General features: G+C 33.7%; 1 protein-coding gene across 1 annotated transcript in view; it reads right to left on the bottom strand.

The window, feature by feature from the left end:
• The window catches only part of LOC129216910 (SURP and G-patch domain-containing protein 1-like), a 51,043-nt gene that overhangs the window by 15,714 nt on the left and 17,767 nt on the right, over positions 1 to 17,562 (bottom strand). Inside the window, exons 6-7 of the mRNA XM_054851128.1 lie at positions 10,588 to 10,703; positions 8,732 to 8,842 (exon numbers count right to left, since the gene is read on the bottom strand). Of these exons, the coding sequence (XP_054707103.1) occupies positions 8,732 to 8,842; positions 10,588 to 10,703 (227 nt within the window). The remainder of the gene's footprint in view (positions 1 to 8,731; positions 8,843 to 10,587; positions 10,704 to 17,562) is intronic.

Raw genomic sequence — 17,562 nt, 5'->3', positions numbered from 1 at the left:
CTCGTTATTAGGAATCGAAGACATGTTAGCACTACAGGGTTCATACTCTATTTGGATGAAAAAATTCCATGACTTTTCCAAGACTTTTTCATGACCTCGTTAGACGAAGAGAATAGCACTGTTTAATCTCAAACTTGGTAATATTTGGAAATGAGCATTAGTAAAACATCTATATGAATGCCACACCCTCATTGAAGCACTTACTCGTAATAGAAAAAATACAAGTGCACACTTAAAAAATTAAACTATTCTTATTTGTCTTCATCATATAAATTTAAGTAAAGCAAAAATGCAATGAATTGAATATGATGATGCGTAAATGTCTGATATTTTCTTAAAAAACAGGCAGAATGATGTTGAATGGGACAAAGATTGAATGAGTCATCACTAGGTTTCAATACATTTATTTCAAGTTACCTTTTAGTGTCAACACTGCCTTTAATCATCCACCTAACGTGACAGTATTTTGGTTCTTTAAAGTAAAGCCACATAGTTTAGTTCTTTATATTTCTAAACCAGATCTTTTTTGAAAAAACCATTCAGTAATGAATCAATCTTCTGATTCAAAAGTATATTTGTTTTGTTTACAAATTTGCATACTTTCAAATGCATATAAATTAATAGGTTCAGAAATTCCAGAACACATTTACGAGTGATGGAATCAAATCCGCATGCGATTGAATTGCTTTTTTTTTTTTTTTTTGGGGGGGGGGGGGGGGGCGTGGCAAAATTAAGAACATGAAATTTTGCTGCTACAGAATATGAAACATAAGAAGTGTTGAAACTAACAGAAAATTCAAAATAAGTGATGTCCAGGCAGTAAAATCGCATCGCAAAAAATGGCAAGCGGCTGCGACAGAAGTGGATGCAATGAGATTTCAAAATTCAGACTTGATCTTTTGATCATTCAATTTTCCACTTTTAATAGCTTTTATGTGCTATACTGTTAAATCACTCAAGATTTCTAATGTTCCTTTAGCTACTGTTCCTTTCTCTTTGTCCAGGACATTTTTCCATGACTTGAAATGAATTTCCATGACTTTCAGTGAAAATTTCAATTTTCCATGACTTTTCCAGGTTTGAAATTCTGTTATTTTTTTTCCATGACTTTCCAGGATTTCCATGACCCGTACGAACCCTGACTTAATCATACTATGATGTCCTGGTAGAATGCTCTTAGTCCTCCAATGGCAGAATATGGCATTTAACCTGAGCTAAAGTTGTGTTGTGGCCCATCTTCATACTTTCCCTCCCATCGCTTCCTTTAACTTCTCATCTGATGCTCCATTTACCATTTTGTATTATTAGTTACATGATCCAAATTTGGACCATTAGAGTCACTATCAATCCACGCAATGATACTATCTTCACAGACATTTTCTCCACCAGCAAAATTCATTAGGAGTATTCCTCTTTCTTTTCAGAATCTAACAAAAATTTTATACCCAGTTCAAATGGAATTAGTACTTAGTAAAAAAGGTTGAAAACTATCTTACATTGCTGAAAAAAGTTTCATCCAAAGGATGAGAATTGAAAAAAAAAGGAAAGAATGAAATCTAGATTTGTGTATAATCGGGAGTTAAGTGTATTTCAATATCCTCCATAACAGGGCTTCCTAAACTTTATAGTTAGAAGACCCCTTTCAAAGTTCAGTGCGGACCCCTGTCATTAGACTTTACAGATACTTGCAGTTGGTAGTTAAATGAACTTAGTTAAATTGACATCACTAATTACAGAGGAACATCACTATTAAAAAAAAGGGAGGGTTAGTTAGTTTACAATGCAGAACTTTATTTTAAAATTCAGGAGTAAAAAAGGAAATTGAACCAATAGAAACCAAGGTAATTTTTGATGGCTGGAGTCAAATATCAGAATCAGCATCTAGACAGCTTCGGTATTTAATTTTAATGGCTGCATAGGTTCAAATTCTAATATCTCATTGGTAAATTGAGGCAAATGGAAGAACAGGCTTTGCATTTCCAACAAGGGAGAGGTATACTTTGTTTTCCAGACGAAGACAAAAGGAGGGTAAGCAGAGATCAACAAAAATTGTAAAATCTCAGGAACCAGGTAAACATTTAGCCGCTAAACAACTTTCTCGGAGTTTGTAGGAAAATTCAGTGACAAGGTTTCGGAAATAATATTGTTCTCAAAGAAATAGTCGCCGAGGTATTTTTTTAGTCGCCCAAATGACCTGGCACCTGGGATTTGTCGGACCCTGGAGGTAAGAATCCTGGGAGAAAGTTTAAGGTGCAGGCTAATATTATGCCTTTCGAACATTCACATTCCAATGACAACAATGTTTTGACCATCTACGTATGATCTTGCGGCATTGTACCTCGAGATGTAGGAAAGTAGTGATCAAAGGGCAATTCCATCCTTGGAAGGTTAAAATTGGGGGGGGGGGGGAGTTCAAATGCAAAAGCATTATTTTAGTATTATTTAAAGTTTTTTAAATATATAATGATACATATATATATTCTTTCAAAGCTTGCCAGGGCACTTCTAATAAGAATCAGCAGACCCCCCAAGGGGTTCCTGGACTGCAGTTTGGGAAGCCCTACCTCATAATAGCCACTACTAATTTATTTGGAAGATGAAATGATTGGATATGATTAGCATTGCATCATAAATCAGGGTGCATACTCATTTAGAGTATCATTTAAAGCCTCAACTTTTTCCAGGATAAAATATATTGAGTAAATAAATTAATAAATTGAGAAAATTTCTTAAATGGGTTCTTGTTTGGTTTTATACAAATACAAATGTGGCGACCAGCAACAGGCTCTGGGCCCAGCTAGGCTGGTCCTACACAATTTATTAGTCCTCAATGAAGATCCATAGCCCTCTTAAAGCTACCCCTCCCCCCCCCCCCTTGCTCGGTACCGCCGCTTCCGGTAAGCTGTTCCAAGTGCCTACAACTCTAATAAAGCAGTAGCTTTTGTAATTTCCAGGTTAGCCTGAGATTTAAATAGCTTAAAACAATGACCTCTCGTCTGTTCAAAAATTTAATCCATTAACATCTTTTATTTTGATAAATTTAAACAACTGAATCATGTTCCCTCTGATCCGCCTTTGCTCCAGGCTATATATGTTAAGCCTATTAAGTCTGGTATCATAGTTTAAATCGGAAAGTCCCCTTACTAGTCTAGTCACCCTTCTTTGAACCCTCTCCAATACAGAAATATCTTTCTTCAGATAAGACAACCAAAACTGAACAGCATACTCCAAATGATGTCTTATTAAACTCCTATATAAAGGCAGAAGAACCTTCTTAGATTTGTTTGAAATAGAGCTATTGATAATCCCAAGCATTCTGTTGGTTTTGTTACTAGCAATGCTGCACTGTTGGCTAAAGTTGTCCTAAACTACCTTACTAAGTCCTGATTTATTAAGATACCCAGATCAATAACATTTTCTGCCTGACTAATGACTGAACCCTGTAATCAATAACTTGTATGCTTATTTCCATGACCTAAGTGTAGCACTTTACATTTCCCTACATTAACTGCCATACCGCATTTATCCGCACACTTAGTAATATGATCTAAATCCTCCAAAGTTCCATAAATAAATTGCACAAAATTTTTTTTGAACCAGCTAAAATATTAAATATGTAATCATAATAGTAAAAAAAATTAATGCTCAAAGTTTCAATGAGTCATTCTTTAAGTACTGAAAGCATCAAGTAATTAGCAGATAATTCTCATTCATTTAGTACATATTTGATGTAACACAAGCACAAAAAAAAGAAAAATGCAAGGAGGAATACAAGGGAGCAGCGATTGCCCCCTCCTTGAGCGAGATACTGGAACAGTCTTCAGGTATATTTTTGATATTTAAGTTCCAAAAACGGCAATTTTACATAATCGTTGTTGGTGTTAAAGGAAAGGGAGCTTTTCCCTGGAATTCTCACAGAATTGAAGTCTTGAAAACACAATTGTAGCCCATCCCTTATTGTTATGAAGATAGGGACCAGAACTTTCTGCAGGTGTTTTTTCGAAATTGAAGTTCCAAAAACTCAATTTTAGACAATCTTAAATGATATTACAGACAGGTTCAAGGACTTTCCCTGAACATTTTCCGAAAGAAACACAACTGTAGGACACTTTTGATTATGCAAAGGTAAGCAAAGGGGTTCAGTACACTCCTTCAAAAATGGTTTCAAATTAAAGTTTCAAAAAGTAAACAGTTAAAAATCGTCCCCTCCTTGAACATTTCCAGGTTCCACCCTTGTAATAATGAGACGCTTGCATACTTTCTTGGGGGGAACAACAAGCATAAAATACCAAAATTCATACCCTAGAACACCCTAATTGAAACAAACTCAGAGTTCTTTAGAAGTAGATGATATACAATTTTAAAATTTCTGAGTTCTGAACACACTAGAATAATCAATAGGTGCATTTTTTTTTACACAAATTATTTAACTTCATGACTCCGCTTTTCTCAGCAGCTTTAAAAGAACACTGCCTTATATTAAGGTCCATTTTTATTTTTGTCTTCCCCATGGTGCTTAAAAACATAGTTAAAACATAGCCAAGCTTTTGTTTTTCTTTTTTTTAATATCAAAAAATTTTAAGATTAAAAAAAATTAAATTGTATTTTTTTTTTTTTTTTTTTTGCTTTTTTTAAACAGATTTCAAAGATTTTCGAAATGAATTATTTTATTTAAAAACAAAGAGGATTTAAAAAAAAAAACATATTTTAAGCTATTTTAATGGTTCTAACTTTTTAAAGGTATACAAAGAAAAATGCATTGGTACATGCATGACTCAAACACCATATTTGTTATTTAAGACACCAGGAATAATAAGCACACTGCAGTGGCACACACAGAAATTTTTCAAAGGGGGTGGGGGGTTCAGGATCGAAGGCCCACTGTTCTCATATCATGCTTCAACATACATCCAAACATATTCTTTTGTTTTCATCAATTGTTGGGAAGAAAAAGACATTTAAAAATTTATTGAATAATTACTTAGCATTAGTTGATAAGTTTATTCATAATAACTTAATTAAAATACCAGAAAGCACAAGAATCAATGTACAGTTATTTCTTGATATCTTGAACCTCCTTATCTCGAAAGAAGATTTTTCCCCTGTATTTTACATAAAAATTCTTGTGTATTTTCTATATTTATCTCGAAATTCAGTTTTTAAAATCCTTGATATGTCGAAATTTTTGCACAGAAGCAACCAGGGCCTGATTTCTGAATAGGCCAACTAGGCTGCGGCCAAGGGCCTCCAATATTTTGGGGCTCCCAAATGGCTGAATTTAAATTAGTCTACGGCTAAAATTATTTCGGCCAACAACAGTTTGAATACAGTGGGCTCCAAAAAAGTATTTTGCCTAGGGCCCCTCAATATCTTAATCGGGCCCTCGAACTCGTCAATTTGGTAGTGGAACCAGTTTTGACAGACATCAGTTTGTAATTTTTCTCCACTTTTCCTTTCCGTGTTTTTAACACCACATAATGGCTGAGGAAAAGTTTAAATTGAATGTGCTAGGAAATAAAATTAGAACGTTGAAGTCTGTAGATGAAAGTCAAATTACAAAATAACTTATTGATTGTTCTGCAAAGTGGTCGCATAGTATATGTATAAATATACATATCATATGTGTGTGCAATTGTGAGTTACTAGTGTAATTTTTTCAAAACCTTTTTAACTCGATATCTCGAAATTTTCTCGAGGGATTCAAAATATGAAGGTTGTACTGTATTTACTTTGATCACATGATTAAAAATAAAAACAATGAAGTAAAATCATTATTATAGAACAATTTATGTTCACATACAGTTTGATTTTCCAGGGAAAGAAAGAGAGAAAATTAATTTTATCTTTTCATTTATTAAATCAGAAATTATTGTTACCTTTTTTTTATTATTTTACGTACTACATACATATAGGGTCTGATTATTGCACAGACCGACTAGGCCAAATCTTCCTAAGGAGCCCCAAATTACTTGAAGAAGTATACATAGCATTACAACTATACATGAAAAATGGGTGTATTTTTAAAATAATAATAAAATAATGACTTGTCAATTGGAAAAAAAATTCCTTAAAGGAGAATTTTTATCCATTTTGCCAGTAGCAAATTTACCATGTTACAATTATGAGTGGCCTCAAAGAGGATTCATAATGCACATGATAAATGATTTACATAGTTCTGTGATAGACACAAATGATCCCAAAAATGCATTCAAAACAGGCCGTAAACCTGTAAATCAACCACTGTATTTCGCTGCAGAGTCTTCTAGGGGCAGGGGGACTCGAAAATATTGTGGGCCTAGGGCCTCCATTTGAGTTAGTCGGGAACAGAGATACATAGGATTATAGTCAAGCAAAAAAACTCAAGGCTGATGGGAGAGGTCTGGACCCCCTGGATCCTCCCCTTGTGTGCACCACTGGTACATTGTAAACACAGAACAAAATGAGCAAGTTTCTTTAGAACTCTCTTTTACTTTTGGGAGCGGCAATAAACTAAGCAAGTACATCATGTTTCATACTGAACAAATCCTTGCCAGTTCAATGGCAGATCTAGCTGATTATTTTGGGAGCGGCCCATCCGAAGTTTTTAAACAAACTTCCCAGAAATTTTGTTAAAATGAAGTTTTAAGAATTCAATTTTATGCTATCTCGACGTAGGGTGAGGGGGATGGATTTAGGAGCCAAATGCAAGAAGAAAGTTCTGGGTTTGGGTGCTGACACCAAAATATTTTATGAAAATAAAGCTTTAGAATCTGAAATATTCTGCTATTATATGTTGAGAAATTAGGAGAGAAGGTGGGTGCTCCTGCTCTTCTACTGTCGAACCTAAAAATGCACCTTTAGAAGGGTGATTGAGGGTTTTGGAATCCCCCCCCCTCTCTTCCTGGAAATATTTTGCCATTGACGCTCTAAAAGTTCAGTTTTAAGCTGTTTTCAGACGTATTAGAGAAAGGGATGAAAGATTTCTGAGCTCTCACTCCAGAAACCTCAACTTAAAGCTATCTTCATGATATTAACTAGGGGGGGGGGAGGGGAGTCCTATCGAAAACCGACTGTAATTGAAGCCCTAAAAAAAGCTATTCAAGTCGCTTTTAGGCAAGTTATGGGATAAAAGCTGGGTAAGCTAATTTCCGTTGAAAATTTTTCCAAATTGAAGTCTTAAACTGCAATTTTGGTTACCTTTCGTGGCATTTGCGGAGAAGCATGGGAAAAGGGGGCTCTCTCGCCTCGGGAAAAGTTTTGAAATAAAAGTCATAAAAATGCAAGTGTATTCTCTGTTTGGTCTCGTGAGCAATAGGTGTGCTCTGAGGACAGCAGCATTTAGAGATCGTCCAAATGCCTTTAGTTGAAATCAAGAAATGATGTAAACCACGGAGCGAGATTTTGGAAATAATAGTTCTGTTTCGAGGATACCGATATAATTTCTCCCCCAACTAAGACCTAAAATTCATTTGAAGTAAAACACATGTGTTAAACCTTGTTATATTCTCATACAGTAAAACCTGTAAAGTTGACCACCCTTGTAAGTTGACCACCTGTCTATGTTGACCGCTTTTGTCAGGAACGGAATTAGTCCTATCTTATATTAATGAAGGAAAACCTCTGTAACTTGACCACCTCTCTATCTTGACCACCTGTCTATCTTGACCACTAATGAACACCAAGATTGGTTTGGAGTATTGTAAGAAACCCTTTGTAAGTTTACCACTTGGTTTGGTTTTTTATAATTTTATTTAGCAAATTATTTATTTTATTTATTTATTTTTTTTTAAATAGTTTTCCAAGAATATTTTTGATGCCAGACCAGCATTTTACCAACTAAATGAAACAGCAGCATAACCAAACCTCCTTTTGAGTTTAACCACATGGGAAAACTACTAAGAACCCTTTTATTCTCCAAACTTGTTTTTCTTTTGTTGTTAAGCAAAAAATTTGTAATTTTTGATTAGCTATAAATTTGTAGGAACTATTAATACAAAATGAGTAACTTTTCATAAACAACAAGACTTTTTTTTTTTTGATCAATTGACTGAAATTTTAAATTTGCATGACACATTATACGTCATTCTAGGAAAATAATCTCTAAAAATATTTGAATAACATTTTAAATTATTGTTTTAAAGTAATACTAAACAATGAAAGTGAGTTGAACAGAAAGAGTAAGTGTCAATTAGTCAAAAAATGAATACATGGTGCAAGAATTACAAAAAAAAAAAAAAAAAAAATCATTACCCCCTTTATAAGTTAACCACCTGTCTAAGTTGACCACCAAAGTACTGCACCGCAAGTGGTCAACTTACACAGGTTTCACTGTAATATTATCTTTCTTTTTTTTTCTTCTTTAAAAAATTCCTACAATCACAAGGTTCTGGGAGGGGCCATGGCCCCAATGGCCCCCCTCTAGATCCGCCCCTGTGCCAGTTGAGATTAGGAGAGAGAGCCCTATGACTCTGTCCGCTGACTTTTCGAAAAGCATCTCCCGAGGAGTGATGTTTTTACTCACCTCTCTGCCTGGCGAAGCCCCAAGCGTTGCTCTACATCGCTCAGAGGCGTTAACGCATGTTTATATTTGTGCAGTATACACAGCATTGGCTGCATGGGGCTATCTAGAATTTCGTTTAATTAACGTTCAGCATCTGGAGCAACATTCGGAAATTCTGAATTTGGGGAAGAAAAACTAAACAGTTGCAATGGACACAACTCAAAGACAAGTAAGAAAAAGCAAAGAACTTACCTTGCTGTACATATCTTGGCATAATATTAACATCACACTCAGAATCTTGTGGTTCCCAACGGCTCCTCTTTCTCCTTTTAGCTGTGTTTTGGCTATCAGCTTTTTCATCATCTATTTAAATACACATTTTTAAATGACATATTGTTGCCTCAGAGCAACAATAAGACGTCTAAGTATCTAATAAGCCCAGGAATGACAGTAAAATATCCTACTGTTGCTTTAAGGCAATGATATGCCCATATAATGTTTTATTCATATGTGTATTCCTATAATTTTTCATATACAGTGGCCGCCGCTTATATGAATAACGTTTGTTCTAAACAATTTTGGTTCCGTAAAGCGGCCAATTCAATAAAGCTGGATTTTGTTCTATTTTTGACGATTTGATTCATTAAAGCAGCTGATTCAATCAACCAGCGTCCACTGCATAACATAATAATACATTCACGATAAAAGTAATATTTTACCTTCGCTATGTACCATATATGTTACCTTCATTAGTCTGCAAAATTTTAGGAAAATCAGGACAACTCCTTTAATACACAGATAATAACAAGAAAACAAAGGTGGGTCTTGAAATTGCATTTTTAGAACCTTTCATTTCAGTTGCAATAAGAATTTTTATTACATTTCAAATTATAGCACTGCTTCCCTTTTTTTAATTGACTGATTTTATTTGAGCTCAATTTGTTTTAAGAAAAGCATTTCTTTTTAAATACGAAAAAAATGGCAATTTAAAACTGATAAATGAATACATGTAAATTAATTATTTTAGTAAAAACACAACTACATAAGATTTTCTTTTGTTTGCTCTACCAAAGAATAATTCTAAAAGCACATTTGAACAGTGATCTTCCCGTCAATTTTTCTTCTTCCCAGTAATCCATTACGCACACTTTGTGTATGTGATCATATACACAATATGTCATAATATGAAAATTTATGAAGCTTGAGGGTATATGTTAAATGTCTAAAAAGTGTTTGAGAGTATACAGCGTATATGGATACGGCGTATACGGCCCTATGGGAACACCACTGCATTTGAATACATCCAGCTTATTGTTGATAAAAGTTCTAATATTATTTTTAAGTTCTAACAATAATTATGTTCCTAAACTATTGAATTTTAAAATTTTGTCAAACCAAATTTTTAATCACAAAATTATGAACCTGAATTTTTATTTTATTCTTATCGTTTTATTTATTTATTTATTTATTTCATGATTGCTTTCTACTGTACAAGATGTTTAAAATCAAGAGCATTGTTGATTTATTTTAAAAAATCATAATTCTAAAAATGAATTTAGAATGACATGCAATGTGCCAGACCCATAAAAAGCAGGGGTGCCTAGGGGGAAAGCAAATGGCGCAAGATGTGCCATCAAATTTTTTTGGGTTTTTTAAATTTTTTTAAAATTTATTTTTTAACTTATTTTAAATTTAATTTATGTATTTTATTTTATTAATTTTATTCTGTTATTTTTTTAGTTTGTGTGTGTGTGTGTGTATGTCATTGGCGTAGCACAGAAGTTTTGTAATAAAATAATAATAATTTAAAAAAAAACAAATAAATAAAAAGAAAATATTTAAAAAAAATAAATGAAAAAGAGAGAGAAACAATAAAAAAGGGAAAGAGGGTTGAGAATTTTTTTTAGGAGGAGGGGGCATCCCTGATGACACACACTGGGGTGTGCCCTGGGGGCACACTGATTTATCATAAAAATGCAATACAAATATTCTGCTCTACATTAAGATATGTTAAGCCTCAATAAAAATAAAAGCTCTTATTGTTTTGACAACATGAATCCAATGGCATATAAAGCATTTAAAATGCTCATTTCAAATTCCAAACATACCTTTGTTGAAAGTCATCAAATGTCCGTCAGCTTCTGCTCGCTTTTTAGCTTCCACCAGATCAGAAACTCGTTTTTGATACAGTTTATACACCTCTCCATCATGCTCATTTAGAAAACTACAATGATTGAGAAAAATATTTGATTTAAAAGGGAAAACAAAAGTTCAGTAAAATTGTACCATCAATATAAAATATTATCACTTATGACTATCTTTATAGATAGACAATTAATAAAACTCGAGTTAGAACAATTCCCCCACCCTTTTCCAACAGGGGTGAAACTCACTAAGGTAAGAGAAAACCATGAAAATAGACATGCAGAAACAAAAACATAGCAGGTACAGAGTCAAACAGTCAAAAGCAGTATTAGAAAAAAAAAAAAAAAAAAAAAACTGCTGCTTCCTTCTTCCTTCCAAAATTGGTATCTTCTTTTCTTTCTTTCTTTTTATTTTTGTTACTTATGCTGTAACTAAAGTATTAAAAAAAAAAAATCTCAGCCAGGGCCATATGCAAGGTGGTGGTTTATAAGGTTCAAACACCCTCCGAAAATGTTCATCTAAAGAAATGCTTTCCATTATTTATTTAATTTTTTTATTTAATTTTAGTGACAAAAATTATATTGTTGTTATTATTATTATTTCAATTTTATTTGTGAAATGAAATTAGTATGACTGAAAGATTGTACAAACTCATTGGGTGTTTATGGTAGTTATTGAGAAATTAATTTATTATGTAACAATATGGCGTTTTGTAAGAACATCCACTCCTTCCATTTAATTAATCTATTGTAACAAAAATCAATAGAATACACATGAAACCAGATTTGATAGACCATATAAATGTTTCAAAGAATGTGTTTGGTAAAACCCCATCTGAAACAAAAGTCTGGTTACGGCCCTACTCGGCTATTTTCTACAAAAATAAATATTCACTGGACAGTCACTTGAGGAGAATAAGTATTAATAATACAGTTGACTTGACTTGATTTTCATAACGCCAAGTGGCGTATGAGGCTGCTAGTGTAGCATTCCATCCCGACCGGTTTAATGCCGTCTCCTTGGCCCCAGCTTGGCCAAGTTAATAATACAGTTAATACTGCTTAATTCTAAGCATTTTTACCAATTGCCACTTTGGCTGTCCAATAACAAATTATGAAATTATTCAGAAAGTCTTCACCAGAAGTCTGGGGTCATCCATTGAAAAAACTCAAATTTCGGGGGAATTTCCAAAAAATTTGCTAAAAATCACCATTAAATAGCATTTTTTAAACTCATTTATTAAAAACTCTGTCACTAGATGGATAACATTGGCAAAAATAATTAGGGTAGAGGGAAACTGAATATCAATGTTTCAACTTTAGATCTTTTCCTTTCTTTTGGATGAATTGAGAGAAAGCTTGTGCATTATGTCCAAGACTACACTGCAAGAGAAGTATGAAATTTCGACATTATGGCTGTTTATTAATTAATGAAAGCCTGTTTACATTTATCCCAGCCTGCAAATTTTACCCCAGAGACTATGGGTCTGGGTCAAATGGAAACTGAATTCTTTCCCCATAAAGTTGATGGATGTAATCTTAAGATATTAAGAAGTTTTAGAAGTTCTACACCACTGGAGCTCAAATTGTGGCTTATAGGTCACATGTGACCTGCTGAAGTATGAAACAAAAAAACATACAAAAAATGTGTAAAGCTTATGTAAAATGCCCCGAAAGTTTAATTCATGCCAAAATTTAATTTTCCAAAAAAAATCAGTGGAACAACAAATTTAGTTGTTTCCATTTAGCTCACAGTGCAGCATTTATGGGGTAAATCGAGACACTTTGTGTTTGTATCATCTTCAAACAGTAATTAACCTCCTCCCCAATACTTGTTTTATTATTGTAAAATTAATACAAATTGATTTTAAATTTTATTTTTCTAAAAAATCTTCTTTTTGTTAAAAACAGGATGGATCTACATACCAGCAGACCTCGCAGTGCGGTAACACAGCACTGAGCCCACTGTCCAATCCAGTGGGTGGAAAGGGGCCCTGGTATTTTTTTTTTTTTTTTTTTTTGCAGGGGGGGAGGGGAATTTGTAGATCTGGGCCTGGTTAAAAAGTGTACTTTTTTGCAATCTTAACAGAACTTTTTTTGGTCAATCAAAAATATAAAAAGATACCTTCCCCAAATATTTTGTCTTACGACTACAGCACTGTAACCACAAAATTGTTTGGACAAATGCAGAACTCTCAGAATGTATAGAATGTTTGAAAAAGAACTCCTCTATTTTGATATGATGTAACAGTAAAACTGTGTGAGATAGAAAGGTGAAATAAGTTTTATGATGCACCAGCACTCTGGAATTTTTTATACACCGGTTTTCAAAAATTCAGAGAACGCTGTAGTCAAATGCTTTTAAATTACTGTATAAGAACGGACTTGCCTGTTTTGAAATGACTTAACAGCAAAACTGCATGAGATAGAAAGGTGAAACAACAGGTATGTTGTACCAGCAGGTCTGGAAGTTTTTATACACTGATTTTCATACCGTAAAATCCCGAAAGTAACCCCTATCGATTATAGCTCCCCCTTTTTTTGTGAAAAGTGAAATCATTTTATAATCCCAAATTTAGCCCCCCCCCCCCCTCTTTTCACCTAAAAATTTTCCAATCATCTTCATTTGCCACATCCTCAAAAAAAAAAAAAAAAAAAAGGATAACATTTTCTGCTTTACTTAAAAAGCCTTACAAAGGTTTAGTTTCCCCCTCCATGTGCATGTTTTTTTTTTCTAAAACAAAAACAAAAAAAAAAAAGAAAAAGAAAAGAAAACACAATGATTTAAACGAAAAAGGTCTCCACCTTGTATTCCTTGGAAAATGTCTAGACTCCTTTTGATACCTTTTTTCTTTTTTTGTTTAAATGTAATACAGAAGAAATTTATGCAATTATACTGCTTTTTCTTCATTATGGAAGGAGCCTTTTTGTTCTAACTTGTGAAAATAAACAATCTTCAACACAACACCATTTTGGAAACGTGTGGCTTATAAAATAGCGCAAAACTTAAACATAACCTTTCTTAAAGGAGAAATAAAGTACTTGAACGAGCTTAGGATCATCAGAAATGTATATTTTACTAAATCGAGTAAGAGATTTGTCTCTTTTTACCTCCGCGAATTTTGTAAAGCGCAGTTTTTAAAATTACTGTTTTCGTAACAAACTTGCGGTCGTGGTTCTGATTTTTGCTTCTATTTTGAAACAAGAACATTAAAATTTTGCTCCTTTTACTGTAGCCTTATTACATTCAGCACATGAGGAATTTTCAAGCTATAAATTATAACTTAAGGTGTAAAATCCTTTCTTTCGAAAAAAAGGCGCCCACGTACAATTTATTACAACGAGAAAATTATGAAAGGTTTTCATTAATTAATTTCTCACTCCTCATGAATATTAACTCTTATTTGCTTATTACTTCTTTTCTGTACTCTAAAATTAGTACTACTAAAAACAATTATTTTGGCTAATTTTTCAAAAAAATCTTGATTGTAGCCCCCCACCCCCTCCTAAAATGAACAAATTTTGTTTTGAAAATAGCGGGGAGGTGTTACTTTCGGGATTTTACGGTAAATAGTTCGAAAATCGACATTAGAGAGCGCTGTAGTCAAATGCTTTTTAATTGGTGTATGAAAGTGTGCTAATTGAACAGAGATCAAATCTCATTGCCCACATCAAACCCATTGGTTCAATATGACTACCTTTCATAGCTGTTACCTTATGCAATCGATTGGTCATGACTGCTGTGAAAGGTGGCCATATTGAACACATCGCAATGAGATTTGACCTCTGTTCAATGCACTTTCATGCACTAATTCAAAAAAAAAAAAACATCTGACTACAGCGCTCTGAATTTTTCAACTACAAGTGAGTCTCAAAAATGTGAGTCCCAGAAGTCCGAGGCTAATTCGAGGTGCTTTATTGACATTTATATCTTTAAATAACTAAAATATGACTTACATTAAAATCTGAAAATCGAATTCTTCAACTTTTGCAACACTTTCTAAATTACATACAGTAAATAATTAAATAATGTGATCCAGAGATCGATGTCAATATCACTTGCTAAGTTGTACGGAACATTTATTGACTACTGGGTTGAACTGAGATATATTTATGAGAGATAATTCGATATCAAAAATGACTTGAAATTAACATTGTTTTGATACTAACAACAAGTAAGCACCTCTTTTGCAACTGATTGGAATAAAAATGGGAAACACACAACTTGATGCGTTCGAGTTGTATAAATGAAATTTTAACCTTCTACGGCTAACAATTTTTGTGTCATGCAAAAAACATACCTAAGCACGCCCCATACATTCTGACATATCAACATCAGGCTAGCTGAAACAAATTTGGGGAAATGCATTTTGGTTGCCATCAAGTTTACAGACAGCATAAACCCATACAAACATTGAAACTAGTATGTTGTGGCTATCACGAAACTTTCTTCTATATTTTTCTTCTTTTTTTTTTTCTGATCCCTCCCCATGCTTGACGAGGAAGCAATATTCCCAACAAAATCAAAATTACACATGCAAAAACTTGACGACCATCCCAATATCTGAATTATTACAAAGGCAAAGCAAAGAGCGAAAATTGAAAGTTATTTTTAAAGCCTTGCTTGAATTAATTACAAATATTTTATTTGTTAACAAATGCAAGATGGCAACAGTTAAAATTTTTAAATCATCGCGATTTTCTGGTTATTTTCCAACAGTTAAAATCACGCGAAATACGCAGACGACAGTCTATTACAATTTATCTTTCTTATTGTTGTATTTATAAAGCTATTTTTATTCACACAAAAAAAGCCCCCCGCCCCCCCATGGAGCAATTGGCGCCAAAATTGAACCAACGCCTGTTTACATATGGATTGACATTTATTCCAAATTTCATCCAGAAGGTAGCATTACTTCTTGAGATACGGAACTCACAATAAAACTAGTATGTTGTGGCCATCACGAAACTTTCTTCTATATTTTTCCTTTTTCTGATCCCTCCCCATGCTTGACGAGGAAGCAATATTCCTAACAAAAACAAAATTACACATGCAAAAACTTGACGACCCTCCCAATGTCTGAATTATTGCAAAAGCAAAGCAAAGAGCGAAAATTGAAAGTTATTTTAAAAGCCTTGCTTGAATTAATTACAAATATTTTATTTGTTAACAAACATAAGATGGCAACAGTTAAAAATTTTAAATCATTGAGATAATATTTCCTATCATTTCCATACAATTAAAATCACGAGAAATACGCAGACGACAATCTATTACGGTTTATCTTTCTTATTGTTGCATTAATAAAAATATTTTTATTCGCAAAAAAAAAAAATCAACACCTCTTGAAGCGATCGGCGTCAAAATTAAACCAGAGCCTGTTTACATATGGATTCACATATATTCCAAATTTCAACCAGAACGTAGCATTACTTCTTGAGATAGGGCACTCAAAATGGAAAAAAAGAACGAGTGTTTGCGCTACCCCCTTTTTAGCTGTTGACACAAAAATAAAATCAGTTCTTATACCCACTAAGGGCTACTTGCCGATAAATTTTTCTTTCATTCCGTTCATTATTTCTTGAGATACAGCAGTCACAATTGACGACAAAAAACGTTCTATAGCTCAACCCCCGTTTGAGTTATTGACACCAAAATTGAATCAGCACCTGTTCCTGTTAATACCAACATATGGACCAAATTTTGTTTGATTCCGCCAGTTACTTCCTGAGGAATAGCAAGCATGCGTAACTCGAAAAACGTCCCATTGCTCCACCCCCCTTGGAGGAATTCGCGCCAAAAACTAATGGGCACAAGTTCACATAGGGGCACATATGTGTACCAAATTTCGTTCGATTTCATGCGGTAGTTTTTGCTGTAGAGCGGCCACAAAAAAATGGTCACACACAGACGTGACGGACACACACACACACACACACACACACACACAGACAGACATTTTCCAAAAATAGTCGAAATGAACTCAGCACACCTCAAAACATTCGAATCCGTCAAAATTCGAAATTTGAAAATTTGCACGAATCCAATACTTTCTTCTATATATTAGATATAGAAGAAAGTAAAAAAGTAGTCAATTTCTTTTTGGGGTAATAAAAATGGAAATTTCTCTAGAAATTTGTGGGATCGTTGGAAAAAGAATTAAAAAGGACACATCCTTATGTCGTCTAAAAAGTGAAGAGTTTCAATTGTTAAAAATTTCCCGGATAATCCGAGTTTTCACTAATCTGAGGTAGCGTGAGCCACAATTACCTCGGATTTTCGAGACTCTACTGTATTATTGAAAACTAGTGTATAAAAAAAATTCCAGAGCCCTGGTGCAACATACAACTTACTTCATCTTTCCATCTCACACAGTTTTGCTGTTATGTCATTTCAAAGTAGGGAAGTTCTTTTTCCAACACCCTGTATTCTCTATGGTGCCTAGTTTTCACTCACCAATAGAAAAGTTTCAAATATCACCACAAGTGAGACAATACAGCTCGAGATTTCCATCTACACCCTTCTAAATTTCACATTTCTAGGTTTTACCATTTTCCCTCAAACAGTGTCACAAACTCCCTAATTTGTTATACGGTCGAGCCTCCATATTTCGAACTTCCACATATCGAAATCCTAGCAAATTTCCATGTTCATTACGTAGAAAAATTGTTTCTATACATCGAAAAAAATTTCGAGACATTCGTAGTTTTTTTTTCCACTTTAGACTGTTTGTCTCATGAAAAATGAAGGTTAGGGGAGAAAATTATGTTTACTAAACAGGGTGGCGACGGGAACAGGAAAAAAAAGTTCCCTGACTTTTCCCTGATTAAGTTCACCAAATTTCCCTGATTCACGTTACCAATGATAATGGTTTTCTTTATATGCCCCATCTGAAAGGTATTGCATATTAAATAAAATGCAGTGTTTAAAACGGTTTA

The sequence above is a fragment of the Uloborus diversus genome, chromosome 2, assembly GCF_026930045.1.
Source record: "Uloborus diversus isolate 005 chromosome 2, Udiv.v.3.1, whole genome shotgun sequence".
Lineage (NCBI taxonomy): Eukaryota > Metazoa > Arthropoda > Arachnida > Araneae > Uloboridae > Uloborus > Uloborus diversus.
Note: the sequence above shows the minus strand (reverse complement) of the source record. Positions and strands in the feature narration are given on the sequence as shown.